Raw genomic sequence first — 17,876 nt, 5'->3', positions numbered from 1 at the left:
CTGTTGCACCGACGTGTGATTTCATTGACGGGTAGCCGAGAAGAATCATCACAGCAGCCAATACGCTGCAGCCAAGAACACCTGGCTCACTTTGGATGAGAAACACAGAGAAGCTTAATTATAAATCTTTTTGCATAGCATGAGTGCTGCTTTTATTCCAGCTGTATACAGGCTGGTTTCATGAGGACACCACTGTTATTTTGCATGCACGTCTGTTTATTTGATGCTTATTTAAATGATTCAGAAATATGTTTTTTTAATGGCCTGCTCTGTCGTGCACCTGGTGCTCTATATAACTCAGCAGCACTGTCGGGGCCTGCTGTCAGCGTGACAGGCCCTGGTGGGTACATACAGTTGACAAAGCAATTTAGTTGTCCTGGTCTGGACAGAGCTCTTGGGCAGGCTATCATCTTGAATCAGCTGCATGCTCTCCCTGAGTGCTAAAACACAGATGTCTGAGAGGTTGATGTCCGGCCATTGAACTCTGTCCGTCCTTGTCAGAGAATCGGCCCTCATCTCCCGCAGCTTTGTCTCTGTGAAGCTTTAAGTTCACGTATTTCAAAGAGAATCACAGACCTTAAATTTCACTTCTGACACTTCTTTCTCAGCCAAGAGAGATCTTTCTGGCCGGTTTGTCGTTAAAAAGGGTGTGTTTGAAGCTTCATTGTGAGAAATTTTGGTCAAATTGCTGTACGTGCATTTTTATTAACTCGCTCATCTCTTTGACAATCACTCTCATCTACACTTCGCCTTATTCTTCTCCAAGCGTACATGTCAGTCAACGTGCCCTTAACCAGCTTTTCTACAAAGATATTTTCCACTCTTATCATGATCTTTGACGCCATCTGCTGGATCCTCATCAAATGTAACTCCCAGAAAGTTCAGAGCAGCAGTCCCACTTCTGTGCACATCAATACGCAATTTATTTTTGCTTATGTTGCCTTTTCAGATAATAAATACATTTCTTATATTACATTGTTTGAGGCAAATTTATTTTAGTATTTCAAATTCCTTTCTCATTGATTTGTGCTGCAGCCATTGAACAAATGTGATGAGGGAAAAATGAAATTCGAGGAGTTTAAATGACATGATCAATATAACTATTTTCCACTATGTGAGCTCTATGCAGGTATACAGATTATTAAGTTTAGTTGCAGTAGTATACACTAGAATTTAAACACATTTTAACTGGACGAACTTGATCATTAAAACAGTTTTCAAAGCTGGCTCCTTCATAATCATAAATAATTAGGTGTTTTTAAAGCCCTAAAGGTATCAGCCATTGCAGCAGTGCCGCCTTTGTTTTGTACTCATTTGACATTTTCACAAGTTTTCCTGCTGAGTTTTGTGTTTGTGTACAGGCCTTTATGATCTATAGGCTAAGTATTGACCAATGTTACTCTCTGTCTCTATTAGAATAAAATATAGACGTGGCAACTTTTATTTGTACATCTCTAAGTTGATCCTCTCTTGGGGCAGTGGCCTGGGGCGTCAATAAAGTAAAAAAAAGCCACAAAAATGCATGCATGCTATTTATTTTAACCAGAATGTATTATGACTTTAAGCTAAATATTTAATGTTTCTTCCTTCATCACTTATCTTCATCGTCTTACCCACTGTATTGTTGCATTAGCCTCCCCTGTGTTATTCTGTTGTTGTTATTGTTATATTATTGTGTAGGTACAACTGTCAAACTACACACCGTGTGTGTTAGAAAGCGGCTGAAATGGCCCTGAGCCAGCTGGTCATCCTGCAGAAAGAAGAAAGCCGAAGCTCTGCATGTGTTTCATTATTGAGGAGGACACGAGGAGCAGGGTGGCTGCAGGGGGCGGAGCCTGTCTGTGGGAGCTGATGGAGGGAGACCGGAGAGGGAGAGAGGAGTTCATCTGAACAAGTGTGGCGCCGGAAGGGACTGACTGAGGCTCAAACTTAGACGAGTGGACGATGGAGTAAGCAAAACTAAGGCACCTGCTTCAGACCAAGGTATTTATCATATTTTCAAAAATGTCGACAGGTTCTCCTAAAGTTTCTGCTGTTCATCTTTCGAAGTAGTAAATGTAGTTTTGTTTCCGAGCAAGGAGAAAACTGTGAGCCTGACATAGTGTTTCTTTTTTTCGCTGTTTCTTCAGAAACTTAAGGTCTTTTATAGCTGCGAAATTAAACTCTAGTTGCTATAATTGTTTTCAGTTGGAGTTGGCCATTTGGCGGTTGGTTGTGAATGAAACAGAGAAATAAGGAGTCTGTTTAGTGGGAAGAAAATGTCGCCAAAGAGTAGGCTACACAACTTCCGTCCATCTTATCTTATCTTATCTTACCCAAAGTCCACCTGTGTGTCATCCTTCCTGTCTGAAACGAAAGTTTCCGTGAAGTTAATCTTTCAAAGTGTTTTGCTGTAATGCTGCATGCTGTACTGAACAAACCTCTCTGTTTTAGCTTAATGTCTCTAATTAATTAGTTCCCTTTGGAGGATGTGTTGCCTTGGATAAAAAAAAAAAATCCAATGAAAGCCATGAAAGCAACAACAGTAACATCAACTAACAGTAGTTGCACAGTCTTGAAGTGGGTCCTTTTATTGTCCGTAAGTGTGGCTAATGGCCTGAAACTGCACTTTAAATGATTAAATCGAGTCCTTCAGCTGGATAAAAGCTTTGTAACTGTACAATTAGTGACAGAAAGTACACTTTTTTATTACATTTATTACAGGCTAGACTAGCTCAGCACATTGACGACATGTAAAACACTTTCTCAAGTTTTTTTTTGCTGTTATCAGGAATGGTAAATGGACTAGGGATGCATTATATTATTGGTACGTCACCGGCATCGGCAGATATGTCTGCAGTTTTTTTTCCGCCGATAAAACAATGCTTTCATTTAGCCTAGATGCTCGGTGATTCCCTTAAAAAGTTGATGTAATACTTCAAAATTAACTCAGCGCGAGTGTGCACACGCAATGCCTGCACCACGCCTCTTCCGTCAAGCAAGAAGAAGGGTGCAAGATGTCTGCAGTAGGCCTATTGAATTTTGTCCACTACAATAAGAGTAGGCATCATATCAGTTCCACTACGTGTGTCATTATAGTCAATATATCGTGCTCTAATGATGGAGCAGTGATATTATTGACCTAATTTGCATATTTACACATGGCCCTACATATAACATATTACATACATATTATAAAAACTGTACACGGACGGCCCTGGGAGAGAAAGTGATAAGATAGACAGAGAGTGTAACTAATAAGAAGAGAAGTGTGAATCTATGAGGGGAACTGGTCATTTTATAAGGAAGCTGATGTAGCTCTGTATAACTCTCGGGATTATCAATGAAGTGTTTGAACTAAACTGCAGCCTGGAGTCTGTGTTAACAGTGACAGACAGACTGACAGCTCTGTCATAAACGAGTGCTCCGCAGGTTGAACGTGCATTCATAGATCTAGTATTATGTTGAATTTTTCCCACGATCATGGAACATGTCTAATCTTACACACCCACTGAGGTCCAGTCGTGATGTCTGTCTGGGTAAGAGATTTGGTTGGCTGAGTAGCGCCACTTGTGAGTTTGCTGGACCGCTGCACCTGTTACAGTAGATGCGCTTGTCAAAATCTAATCTAAGAGGTCCAGGTCTGGATATGACGGTATCTGGGTCTGGACCCGTACCGCAATCCACCAACTGGTGACCTCGGCTTTACTAGCTGCTCGTTAGCATTTGCTTATACGCTATCTGAAAACCACTCTGTTGCAGTCTTTTCTTAATTTCTTAATTAAATATTTTGTGGTCTCCTGGCTTAATAGTTCAACTGACTTCACTGTCCATGCAAACATTTTATCTTGACATTTTCAGGTAATGTTAGCAAGCTTTTCAGTTATTTTTTAAACTCCAGTATAATCCAAAATTGTTAACAATTAAAAATCCTCAGTTGTGCAATTTTCTTTTCAACCATTCTAAATACAAAGTTTGCGTGTAATATGTGGAGCTGCTAGTTTAACTGGTAAAATACCAATTCACTTATTCTTTCATATATTTTTTATGCTCATAGCAGGAATATGTGCTTTTTAAACAATCAAACTGGTGATCCCAGCAAAAACAGAACAGAACCAAAAGTTTTTTTTGTTATTTATAGTGAGCTAACAGTAAATGTTTACATGTTTTGAGAATTGCATTGAAGTTATAACTTTTATTTTTACATCTTATGGTTTTGTTTGGAGGTTGAAATACCTCCATCATATTTAAGTTTTTCAGAACATAAACCTTGGGAATCTGCAAATAATTTTCATTTTACTGCTTCTGGATTAGTCGGCAACATAAAAGATAATGGATAGTAAAAGTAAGGACATCAGGACATTTTTCAAGGTGAAACAACACATTTCATAACCAATTAGATACAGCTGCGTTACAACAGCTAACGTTTGCATTAAACCATGTCCTAACTAACACTACCCTTAGCTACCTAACATTACCATTAGCTAAGAATGTATGCCCCTCCTCCTGTACCGAGTAACATCATAAAACATTCATGTTAACTAGGAAGTAGTTGAATGTTAATGTTGGCTTTCAATGAGATGCCAAACATGTTGTTTTAGTTAAAAATACTACCCAGTGTTATGCCACATGTTCTCTTTACATAACCTCTATACATTAGACAATAGTTGCTGATCAGTCAGGAAGCTGTGAAATGATGACTTGATTTGATCAAAATCCCAACGTTTTTGCAGTTTGGAAACCTGGTAAACCTGCAGCAATAAAACTGCCTTTCATCTTCCATGAAAGGAAAAATGGTGGCTGTGGAAGCTCCGCCCCTTTTCAATTCTACAGGAAATTAAAGAACAAAGCTTTTAGAATGTTTCTAGATGAAAGCCAATGCAATGTAACCAACTGATGGAATGCATGCTTTGATCTTTTTAACTTTGATGTTCTATGACATCACGACCCTAGTTTATAAATACACCCTTACTACGATCAACCACACGTGAGTTCCAGAGTCAAGTCAGATCTATAAAAGAGATACCACTCTACACATAGAGATACCACTCTACACACAGACTACAGTCAGTCAACACAATTAAATTCTACTGCAAAAAACAACGCAGTCTACTACTTAAATGGAAGCAAGACAAAATCCAAGAATGCAGGCTGGACGTGCTGCTCCTCAAGGCTCCTCCCCAAATCCTCCTGCTGAGGTCCGCCACCTTCAGGAATCCCTTCAAGGTGCTAACCATGTGATTGCTAGCCAACATGAGCACATGGACATGGATGCCGCGGCCTGGGCAGATGAAAGGCTGAAGCTATGCCACAAGGTTCACAACGGACGGTACCGGGTGAACAGGCTGGAGGGACTCATCGACCTCCGGGAAAGTAAGTTCAAAGATGAACTTAAGAGGAGCATCGAGACTGTCTCCAAACAACAGTCTGAGATCTCCCGCCTCAAGACCAGCCTGGAGTCCAAGGAGGAGCAGATGGAGGCCGCCCAGCGCTTCAGCCAGGAGCAGATGGAGAAGATGGCGGCCCGTCTTGAAGCAGAGAAGCTTAAAGTCTCTGAGCTCAGAGATCAGATGTTTAAGGCATCTTTGGAGAGCCAGATGACTGCTTCTCTGCAGAAGGAGAGCCAGGTAAAGGTGGACCACCTGAAGCAGCAGCTTCAGCAGAGGGACACTGTGATCCTGGACCTCAGGAAGGACAAGGAAGCCGTCTCCCAGAAGCTTGTGGAGACCTCAGCCCAGCTAAGGAGAAAGGAGAAAGAAGTCCTCCAAGCTGGATCTCTTTGGGAGCAAAAATACCAAGCTCTGCGAGAACTTGTTGAGGAAAAACAGAGCAGAATTGAAGAGGTCGAAAGCAAAAACAAAAGTCTGGTCGAGAAAGAAAACATCTGGATGACCAGAGTTCAACAGCTGGAGAACAAGAACATAGAACTGGTAAACACCTGGATGACCAGAGTTCAACAGCTGGAGAACAACAACAAGGAACTGGTGGATAGAGAAAAGACACTGACCACCAGGATCCAAGAGGAAAACATGGAGGACAAGAAAACAACTGGAAAGGAACAAAGGATTGAGAAGGAAGAGAAGAAGCTACAAGTACAGAAAGAAAATGAAGATATGGAGCAAAAGAAACAACGAGAAAGAGAAGACAAGGAGAGGAAAGAAAAAGAAAAGGTGGAGAAGAAACAAAAAGAAAGGGAAGAGATGGAGCAAAAGAAACAACAAGAAAAAGATGACAAGGAGAGGAAAGAAAAAGAAAAGGCGGAGAAGAAACAAAAAGAAAGGGAAGAGATGGAGCAAAAGAAACAACAAGAAAAAGATGACAAGGAGAGGAAAGAAAAAGAAAAGGCGGAGAAGAAACAAAAAGAAAGGGAAGAGATGGAGCAAAAGAAACAACAAGAAAAAGATGACAAGGAGAGGAAAGAAAAAGAAAAGGTGGAGAAGAAACAAAAAGAAAGGGAAGAGATGGAGCAAAAGAAACAACAAGAAAAAGATGACAAGGAGAGGAAAGAAAAAGAAAAGGCGGAGAAGAAACAAAAAGAAAGGGAAGAGATGGAGCAAAAGAAACAACAAGAAAAAGATGACAAGGAGAGGAAAGAAAAAGAAAAGGCGGAGAAGAAACAAAAAGAAAGGGAAGAGAAGAAACCAAAAGCAAAAAAAGGATGTTTCTGGCTGTTTAGAAAGAAAGGCGATGAGGAAACAAAGGTGGAGGAAGCTGCTGGTTGTTCGGCCGAGGCTGAGCAACAGTAGCTCCCTCTTCCTCCCTCATCTCCTTCCTTCCATCCTCCTTCTCCCTCTTCCTCCCCCTTCTCCCTCCCTCCAGTCACGTACGCCGCCATTTCCTCCTCCACCTCCTCTCTTCACCCTTTTCCATCTCCCTCACCTCCTCGCTTCACCCTTTTCCATCTCCCTCACCTCCTCACTTCACCCTTTTCCATCTCCCTCACCTCTGCCCTCCACCCTCCCTCCTCTCCTACATCCCCTCCCTCTTCCACCCTCTCTGAACCCCCCTTTTCCCCCCATACATTGTAAAAATATCCCCCAAACACCCAAAAAACGGGTCAAGGCAGATGACCATCCACCAGGAGCCTGGTTCTGTCCGAGGTTTCTGCCTGTTAAAGGGAAGTTTTTCCTCGCCGCTGTTAGCTAATGTTGCTAACGCTCTTGGTGGTCAATTTGATTTCCCTTTCCCCCCTCTACCCCTCCCCAAATAGTTTCTCAAATTAATCAGACAATCATAGAGGCTGCACGGTGGTGCAGTGCCTAGTACTTGCGCCTCACAGCAACAAGGTTCCTAGTTCAAACCCCGGTTCGGACGAAGTGGGCCTTTCTGTGTGGAGTTTGATCTCCCCGTGCGTGTGTGGGTTCTCTCCGGGTGCTCCGGCTTCCTCCCACAGTCCAAAGACGAAATTGCTCATATAGTTGTGAGCATAAAAAGTTTTCTATAGGTCAAAACTATGAAACTTTGAAACTATTAACATCAATTAAAATAAAATTCGGACCATATTTCTGTTTCTGTTTGAAATTGTTATTAACAACTATTAAAATAAAATTCGGACCATATTTCTGTTTGTGTATGAGACTATTATTAACATGAACAATATTGCACTATTGTTGTGTTGTTTAGAATATTTTGTTGTGGCGTCTTTACACTTTACACTGCATCTTCTTGTCAGGTTTTACAGTGTACTTTCACATCTTTAAAAAAGTACAGCTAACTCACATACCGTGTTTATTCTAAACACACTTGTTGCCCAGGTAACATTGTTTTCTCCAGGTGATGTGGTTTTCTTGAGCCTGATGCAGCCCCCTGACAGGTGACCCTTTATGAATCTTTCAATGGTGCTCCTTCATTGTGTAATTATTGTTGTTGGAGCAACATTTTGAAGTCCTCTTCTCAGTGGAAGTCAGTGGTGACCTTCTGTGTTTGTTTTACGAATCAGGTGTTCAATATATCACCGTGGTTACAGTTTTGACAGTATTTCAGCTCCTTATATAAGTGGCATTATCCAAAACAATTCTGCCATTGTCTTCTTTTACATTAGACAAACTTTATTTAGACTCCTCTGCTTTTTAGAGGAGCAGACAGAGAGAAGTCGGGCATCGCTCTACCCTGCATGTGTTACATCAGACAGTTGGCGGTTTGAAGAGCTGTGTCTATTTGTGTCTCCTGATCCATCATCAGAAGGATGCCTCAGTGCCAGTTTATTTGCATGGAGGGATTTCGACTTGCAGATGTGTAAATGAGGATTTTCCTACTTCAGTCTGCACACAGATTTAGTTGACACTGTTATTTTGTTCTGTAGTTTTTCTGCAGAACAAACACACAGGCTTGTTTGTGCAGAAGCGAGAGCTCCATAAATAACACTGACTTGTACTGACTTGACATCACTCCAATAAAACTAATACTCTACATTTCGAACCAAAAAGTCTCTTACAAATAAACTCTCTACAAAAATATCACTATCACTATTGTCAATACTGATATCTATAATACTGTAGAATGAGTCAGAAAGCAGTGGCAGCACTTCCTATTCAGTGTACATGATCAAAGATTTATTTTCTTTAAGCTGGCGAGAAGGGAAATCAATGAAAACACAGGCCTACTTGCCATAAAGACAGTTTCGAATTGAACCTCCTCCAAGAGATGCTGGATCATCGAGACGAGGATGGAGGAAGAGCAGTTTTAACGATTTTCAACCCTCCTCACAAGAGAGTCTGTGCATGCCTGTAGGCTGTTGATGAAATGAAGGCTGTGACGTGTCTTTGCTTTTGGATATGTATGATCCCCTCTGAGTTACTCAGACAGATATGTCTGCAGTTTTTTTTCCGCCGATAAAACAATGCTTTCATTTAGCCTAGATGCTCGGTGATTCCCTTAAAAAGTTGATGTAATACTTCAAAATTAACTCGGCGCGAGTGTGCACACGCAATGCCTGCACCACGCCTCTTCCGTCAAGCAAGAAGAAGGGTGCAAGATGTCTGCAGTAGGCCTATTGAATTTTGTCCACTACAATAAGAGTAGGCATCATATCAGTTCCACTACGTGTGTCATTATAGTCAATATATCGTGCTCTAATGATGGAGCAGTCATATTATTGACCTAATTTGCATATTTACACATGGCCCTACATATAACATATTACATACATATTATAAAAACTGTACACGGACGGCCCTGGGAGAGAAAGTGATAAGATAGAGAGAGAGTGTAACTAATAAGAACAGAAGTGTGAATCTATGAGGGGAACTGGTCATTTTATAAGGAAGCTGATGTAGCTCTGTATAACTCTCGGGATTATCAATGAAGTGTTTGAACTAAACTGCAGCCTGGAGTCTGTGTTAACAGTGACAGACAGACTGACACCTCTGTCATAAACGAGTGCTCCGCAGGTTGAACGTGCATTCATAGATCTAGTATTATGTTGAATTTTTCCCACGATCATGGAACATGTCTAATCTTACACACCCACTGAGGTCCAGTCGTGATGTCTGTCTGGGTAAGAGATTTGGTTGGCTGAGTAGCGCCACTTGTGAGTTTGCTGGACCGCTGCACCTGTTACAGTAGATGCGCTTGTCAAAATCTAATCTAAGAGGTCCAGGTCTGGATATGACGGTATCTGGGTCTGGACCCGTACCGCAATCCACCAACTGGTGACCTCGGCTTTACTAGCTGCTCGTTAGCATTTGCTTATACGCTATCTGAAAACCACTCTGTTGCAGTCTTTTCTTAATTTCTTAATTAAATATTTTGTGGTCTCCTGGCTTAATAGTTCAACTGACTTCACTGTCCATGCAAACATTTTATCTTGACATTTTCAGGTAATGTTAGCAAGCTTTTCAGTTATTTTTTAAACTCCAGTATAATCCAAAATTGTTAACAATTAAAAATCCTCAGTTGTGCAATTTTCTTTTCAACCATTCTAAATACAAAGTTTGCGTGTAATATGTGGAGCTGCTAGTTTAACTGGTAAAATACCAATTCACTTATTCTTTCATATATTTTTTATGCTCATAGCAGGAATATGTGCTTTTTAAACAATCAAACTGGTGATCCCAGCAAAAACAGAACAGAACCAAAAGTTTTTTTTGTTATTTATAGTGAGCTAACAGTAAATGTTTACATGTTTTGAGAATTGCATTGAAGTTATAACTTTTATTTTTACATCTTATGGTTTTGTTTGGAGGTTGAAATACCTCCATCATATTTAAGTTTTTCAGAACATAAACCTTGGGAATCTGCAAATAATTTTCATTTTACTGCTTCTGGATTAGTCGGCAACATAAAAGATAATGGATAGTAAAAGTAAGGACATCAGGACATTTTTCAAGGTGAAACAACACATTTCATAACCAATTAGATACAGCTGCGTTACAACAGCTAACGTTTGCATTAAACCATGTCCTAACTAACACTACCCTTAGCTACCTAACATTACCATTAGCTAAGAATGTATGCCCCTCCTCCTGTACCGAGTAACATCATAAAACATTCATGTTAACTAGGAAGTAGTTGAATGTTAATGTTGGCTTTCAATGAGATGCCAAACATGTTGTTTTAGTTAAAAATATTACCCAGTGTTATGCCACATGTTCTCTTTACATAACCTCTATACATTAGACAATAGTTGCTGATCAGTCAGGAAGCTGTGAAATGATGACTTGATTTGATCAAAATCCCAACGTTTTTGCAGTTTGGAAACCTGGTAAACCTGCAGCAATAAAACTGCCTTTCATCTTCCATGAAAGGAAAAATGGTGGCTGTGGAAGCTCCGCCCCTTTTCAATTCTACAGGAAATTAAAGAACAAAGCTTTTAGAATGTTTCTAGATGAAAGCCAATGCAATGTAACCAACTGATGGAATGCATGCTTTGATCTTTTTAACTTTGATGTTCTATGACATCACGACCCTAGTTTATAAATACACCCTTACTACGATCAACCACACGTGAGTTCCAGAGTCAAGTCAGATCTATAAAAGAGATACCACTCTACACATAGAGATACCACTCTACACACAGACTACAGTCAGTCAACACAATTAAATTCTACTGCAAAAAACAACGCAGTCTACTACTTAAATGGAAGCAAGACAAAATCCAAGAATGCAGGCTGGACGTGCTGCTCCTCAAGGCTCCTCCCCAAATCCTCCTGCTGAGGTCCGCCACCTTCAGGAATCCCTTCAAGGTGCTAACCATGTGATTGCTAGCCAACATGAGCACATGGACATGGATGCCGCGGCCTGGGCAGATGAAAGGCTGAAGCTATGCCACAAGGTTCACAACGGACGGTACCGGGTGAACAGGCTGGAGGGACTCATCGACCTCCGGGAAAGTAAGTTCAAAGATGAACTTAAGAGGAGCATCGAGACTGTCTCCAAACAACAGTCTGAGATCTCCCGCCTCAAGACCAGCCTGGAGTCCAAGGAGGAGCAGATGGAGGCCGCCCAGCGCTTCAGCCAGGAGCAGATGGAGAAGATGGCGGCCCGTCTTGAAGCAGAGAAGCTTAAAGTCTCTGAGCTCAGAGATCAGATGTTTAAGGCATCTTTGGAGAGCCAGATGACTGCTTCTCTGCAGAAGGAGAGCCAGGTAAAGGTGGACCACCTGAAGCAGCAGCTTCAGCAGAGGGACACTGTGATCCTGGACCTCAGGAAGGACAAGGAAGCCGTCTCCCAGAAGCTTGTGGAGACCTCAGCCCAGCTAGGGAGAAAGGAGAAAGAAGTCCTCCAAGCTGGATCTCTTTGGGAGCAAAAATACCAAGCTCTGCGAGAACTTGTTGAGGAAAAACAGAGCAGAATTGAAGAGGTCGAAAGCAAAAACAAAAGTCTGGTCGAGAAAGAAAGCATCTGGATGACCAGAGTTCAACAGCTGGAGAACAAGAACATAGAACTGGTAAACACCTGGATGACCAGAGTTCAACAGCTGGAGAACAACAACAAGGAACTGGTGGATAGAGAAAAGACACTGACCACCAGGATCCAAGAGGAAAACATGGAGGACAAGAAAACAACTGGAAAGGAACAAAGGATTGAGAAGGAAGAGAAGAAGCTACAAGTACAGAAAGAAAATGAAGATATGGAGCAAAAGAAACAACGAGAAAGAGAAGACAAGGAGAGGAAAGAAAAAGAAAAGGTGGAGAAGAAACAAAAAGAAAGGGAAGAGATGGAGCAAAAGAAACAACAAGAAAAAGATGACAAGGAGAGGAAAGAAAAAGAAAAGGCGGAGAAGAAACAAAAAGAAAGGGAAGAGATGGAGCAAAAGAAACAACAAGAAAAAGATGACAAGGAGAGGAAAGAAAAAGAAAAGGCGGAGAAGAAACAAAAAGAAAGGGAAGAGATGGAGCAAAAGAAACAACAAGAAAAAGATGACAAGGAGAGGAAAGAAAAAGAAAAGGTGGAGAAGAAACAAAAAGAAAGGGAAGAGATGGAGCAAAAGAAACAACAAGAAAAAGATGACAAGGAGAGGAAAGAAAAAGAAAAGGCGGAGAAGAAACAAAAAGAAAGGGAAGAGATGGAGCAAAAGAAACAACAAGAAAAAGATGACAAGGAGAGGAAAGAAAAAGAAAAGGCGGAGAAGAAACAAAAAGAAAGGGAAGAGAAGAAACCAAAAGCAAAAAAAGGATGTTTCTGGCTGTTTAGAAAGAAAGGCGATGAGGAAACAAAGGTGGAGGAAGCTGCTGGTTGTTCGGCCGAGGCTGAGCAACAGTAGCTCCCTCTTCCTCCCTCATCTCCTTCCTTCCATCCTCCTTCTCCCTCTTCCTCCCCCTTCTCCCTCCCTCCAGTCACGTACGCCGCCATTTCCTCCTCCACCTCCTCTCTTCACCCTTTTCCATCTCCCTCACCTCCTCGCTTCACCCTTTTCCATCTCCCTCACCTCCTCACTTCACCCTTTTCCATCTCCCTCACCTCTGCCCTCCACCCTCCCTCCTCTCCTACATCCCCTCCCTCTTCCACCCTCTCTGAACCCCCCTTTTCCCCCCATACATTGTAAAAATATCCCCCAAACACCCAAAAAACGGGTCAAGGCAGATGACCATCCACCAGGAGCCTGGTTCTGTCCGAGGTTTCTGCCTGTTAAAGGGAAGTTTTTCCTCGCCGCTGTTAGCTAATGTTGCTAACGCTCTTGGTGGTCAATTTGATTTCCCTTTCCCCCCTCTACCCCTCCCCAAATAGTTTCTCAAATTAATCAGACAATCATAGAGGCTGCACGGTGGTGCAGTGCCTAGTACTTGCGCCTCACAGCAACAAGGTTCCTAGTTCAAACCCCGGTTCGGACGAAGTGGGCCTTTCTGTGTGGAGTTTGATCTCCCCGTGCGTGTGTGGGTTCTCTCCGGGTGCTCCGGCTTCCTCCCACAGTCCAAAGACGAAATTGCTCATATAGTTGTGAGCATAAAAAGTTTTCTATAGGTCAAAACTATGAAACTTTGAAACTATTAACATCAATTAAAATAAAATTCGGACCATATTTCTGTTTCTGTTTGAAATTGTTATTAACAACTATTAAAATAAAATTCGGACCATATTTCTGTTTGTGTATGAGACTATTATTAACATGAACAATATTGCACTATTGTTGTGTTGTTTAGAATATTTTGTTGTGGCGTCTTTACACTTTACACTGCATCTTCTTGTCAGGTTTTACAGTGTACTTTCACATCTTTAAAAAAGTACAGCTTACTCACATACCGTGTTTATTCTAAACACACTTGTTGCCCAGGTAACATTGTTTTCTCCAGGTGATGTGGTTTTCTTGAGCCTGATGCAGCCCCCTGACAGGTGACCCTTTATGAATCTTTCAATGGTGCTCCTTCATTGTGTAATTATTGTTGTTGGAGCAACATTTTGAAGTCCTCTTCTCAGTGGAAGTCAGTGGTGACCTTCTGTGTTTGTTTTACGAATCAGGTGTTCAATATATCACCGTGGTTACAGTTTTGACAGTATTTCAGCTCCTTATATAAGTGGCATTATCCAAAACAATTCTGCCATTGTCTTCTTTTACATTAGACAAACTTTATTTAGACTCCTCTGCTTTTTAGAGGAGCAGACAGAGAGAAGTCGGGCATCGCTCTACCCTGCATGTGTTACATCAGACAGTTGGCGGTTTGAAGAGCTGTGTCTATTTGTGTCTCCTGATCCATCATCAGAAGGATGCCTCAGTGCCAGTTTATTTGCATGGAGGGATTTCGACTTGCAGATGTGTAAATGAGGATTTTCCTACTTCAGTCTGCACACAGATTTAGTTGACACTGTTATTTTGTTCTGTAGTTTTTCTGCAGAACAAACACACAGGCTTGTTTGTGCAGAAGCGAGAGCTCCATAAATAACACTGACTTGTACTGACTTGACATCACTCCAATAAAACTAATACTCTACATTTCGAACCAAAAAGTCTCTTACAAATAAACTCTCTACAAAAATATCACTATCACTATTGTCAATACTGATATCTATAATACTGTAGAATGAGTCAGAAAGCAGTGGCAGCACTTCCTATTCAGTGTACATGATCAAAGATTTATTTTCTTTAAGCTGGCGAGAAGGGAAATCAATGAAAACACAGGCCTACTTGCCATAAAGACAGTTTCGAATTGAACCTCCTCCAAGAGATGCTGGATCATCGAGACGAGGATGGAGGAAGAGCAGTTTTAACGATTTTCAACCCTCCTCACAAGAGAGTCTGTGCATGCCTGTAGGCTGTTGATGAAATGAAGGCTGTGACGTGTCTTTGCTTTTTGATATGTATGATCCCCTCTGAGTTACTCAGACAAACCCTGGGGCCTCCACCTGGCAGAAACCCCGAATCAATCATGAACATGTTAAAGTTAGTGTGCATACTATGCTGGCTTTGGGCAAATGCTGCATGAGGAGAAATAAACAAAACTCAGGCAGACCTATTGATGCCAGATGAAAAGAACAGAACCACCTCAGTGTAACTTGATATGCACGCTGTTCACCTCACCTGGTCTCTTTTTTCGGACACCACAGAGGCTGCATGTGTTCAGTAAGAAGCCCCTCCCTCCACAGGTTAATAATAGTCCGGCAGAGCAGGGAACAGGTGCAGGTGCTCACCTGTTTGAAGCCCTTTATGTGTGTTAACCCAAACCCAGAGCAGTATAGAGAACAGGTGACCCTTTGATTAATGAGTCCCTATGGTGCTGTCTTTTTTACCTGTTTTGTTAACTTATAAAATGATAGTATAGGTGACCTAAATATGGGCTGTGACATGCCCCACATGTAAAAGTTGTTGTAACAGTTGTGGAAGGTTTGCAGCTAGCAGTAAGTTGTCATAAAAAGTCCTCCTCTTAGCATTCAATAGGTTTGTAAATGTTTAAACAGCACTCAGACTGAGTTGCTTGTTCCTTGTGCATCTAGAGAAAACAGTAAAGTGAAATGCACTTTAGTTTCACATTCACACACACACACACACATATATTATCACTTAAAGTGTGTTATGTAACACTCGTCTGCATCCAGCATCAGTTCCCACAGTGCACTCCGTTTGTCTACTTGTTGTCAGACTTGTTCTATTCGAGAGTCCTCGAGCATGGCTGGAATTAACCTTCAGCTGGTTTGTGCTAACATTAGGGCCTGATATCTATCTATTATTCATCATGTTCTGCTCTCTCTCTGTGAATCTAAATGTGTCTCACCATGGAAACAGCCTTCTGTCTCCGCTGGAGGGTGTTGGTTTCAGCGGGCGACCGGGCCGACTCCCCCTTTCTCAGTCCTGGCTGTCCTGATCTGCTCCCGTTCTTTCACAGGCCATGAAACTCACCCAACAAGTTAACTTGTCTTTGGTTCAGTTTGTTTTAGACCGGACAAAAGTTTATTTGGAAGTGATACAAGCTGTTAAAGACTTATTTATCAGTAGATTTATTTGTCTACACTGTTTTTTAATTGTTAAGTAGTTTTGCTTAACCTTAGCTACTGTCTAAGCTCTAGCTTTTCATTCAGTTTCATGACAAGTGCTTCAGGTCTAGAGGTTATTTGGTTTCTATCGACTCTTTTCTTAATGTATTTTGTTTGGATTCAGTCAACTTTTTAAATTGCTATGATATCATAACCTTCATGTCATTATAACCCACTACATCCTGTTAATATAGCTCAACAATTACAAGGAAAGTTTCTCAATGTTGAGAAAGTTGTGGTTTTGTGATTTGTGTTTTGTCATTGTTAGACGTATCGAAGTATCGTAACTTGCAATTAAGTATATTAGAAAGAGACTGCTGTATCAGACCCAGTAGCTTTAGTCAGTAGACTGGCACTATTACTAGAGAAATTAATATATTTATTATTTATAGGGATGCGCGATGTTATCAGCACGTTATCGGTATCTGCAGATAATGGCTTGAAAATGACATAATGGCATCAGCAGATATGTCTTTTTTCTGCCGATATTTTCCGCCAATAAAATAACGCTTTAATTCTGCCAAAATGCTCAGTGATTCACTAAAAAAAGCTCGACTAATATTACAGTTTTATTTGAAAGAAAATGTTACATATAAATCAATATGGCATTTTGTGCATAACCTAAGTGTAAGTAACACTGTATTATGTTGTTCTGGATCTGCCAGTGGGCCACTACAATAAGAGTAGGCATGATATCAGTTCCACTACAGGGGAGACTTGATGTTCCCTGCAATTAGGTAGAAAAAAACACATGCCCAATATATCGGTATAGAAATCAGTAATCGGCAAAAAGGTTTGGAAATATCGGCATATCGGATATCAGCAAAAAATCCAATATCGTGCACCCCTAATTATTTATTTGAATTGATTTATCCAGGAAAAGCCTCACTGAGATTAAACATCTCTTTTACAAGAATGTCCTGGCCAAGACAGCAGCAGCACATTTTAGCAAAGTTTCAGACATACAACACATTACAAAAACAAGTCCGCACATTCTGGTCACGTAGCAGAAAGTCATTAGTCAAAGCATCAACAACCTGATGCATCTTCCTCCAACACCTTCAATCTACTTTTAAAAACATTGAAAGAGATCAGCTCCCCCAGACCCAAATCCTCCTGCAGCAGATTCCAAGCCGCAGGAGCAGCGCACCTAAAACCCTTTTTCCCCGGGGACAGATAGCGTATTAAGCCTTGCGAACGGGTCACCGAGTGAAGCTTCCAGCATTTTTCAGATTAATGAAATTACATAAGTAAGGGGGAAGCAAGAACTGCCTTATAAATAAGGACATGTCAGTGATTAAGTCTACAGTCGGTCACTGCAGGCCAGCCAACTCAAGCATACAGAAAGCAATGATGAGTGAGGGACTTACGGTTTGTTAAGAACCTATGCAGTGACTAAAAACACAGCTACACTTGCACCTATTATCTACTGAATAATCAGCAGGACCCCTGGCTTCACTGCGACCCATTCCAACAGTCTTTTAGCCTGAAACAAACATATTTGATTCGTGTGTGCATGTGTAAATCTGCAGGGGCTTTGAGTCTTATCACAGGCTTGTCCTCAGATACACTTCACTGAAGTTAGGGCATAACCTATATTTTCTTTCAACACTAGAGGGTGCACTGTTACTACAACATCCTTCACGTCATTCACAGTTATACCTTACAGTACACTACATTATCCTCTGTAGGTATTTAAGATCTTTTCATCTTCAGGTTCCTTATTGTGTGTAATTTGTATTGTTCTGCAAAGTAAACATGAAACTGAAGAGGCAGAAACAGTAATGACACAGGATGCAGTGTCTGCTGGAACCCTGAGAGTGAGGACGAGCATTTTTAATGAAAGAAAAAGTTGAAATATGATTAATTAAATATAAAATCTTAACTATCTAAATAAAAACAAAGTGAAAACTTTAACTGCACATATTTAGACACTCATTTGTAACTGAGCTACAGTGAAGGTAGGCAGGTGTGACTGCATGAAAAGCTGAATA

General features: G+C 41.1%; 1 protein-coding gene across 1 annotated transcript; it reads left to right on the top strand.

Annotated features, from left to right (window-relative positions):
• Positions 1-5,123: 5,123 nt before the first annotated feature.
• On the top strand, positions 5,124-15,357 carry LOC138597391 (golgin subfamily A member 6-like protein 26). Its single transcript, XM_069668988.1, has 3 exons — positions 5,124-6,071; positions 11,150-12,028; positions 15,346-15,357. The coding sequence occupies exons 1-3, from the start codon at positions 5,124-5,126 to the stop codon at positions 15,355-15,357; spliced, it is 1,839 nt and encodes a 612-aa protein (XP_069525089.1).
• The last annotated feature ends 2,519 nt before the right edge of the window (positions 15,358-17,876 follow it).

This window comes from Semicossyphus pulcher, unplaced genomic scaffold (genome assembly GCF_022749685.1).
Source record: "Semicossyphus pulcher isolate SPU_LCO1_2020_fin unplaced genomic scaffold, fSemPul1.0.p SCAF_19, whole genome shotgun sequence".
NCBI classification, from domain to species: domain Eukaryota; kingdom Metazoa; phylum Chordata; class Actinopteri; order Labriformes; family Labridae; genus Semicossyphus; species Semicossyphus pulcher.
Note: the sequence above shows the minus strand (reverse complement) of the source record. Positions and strands in the feature narration are given on the sequence as shown.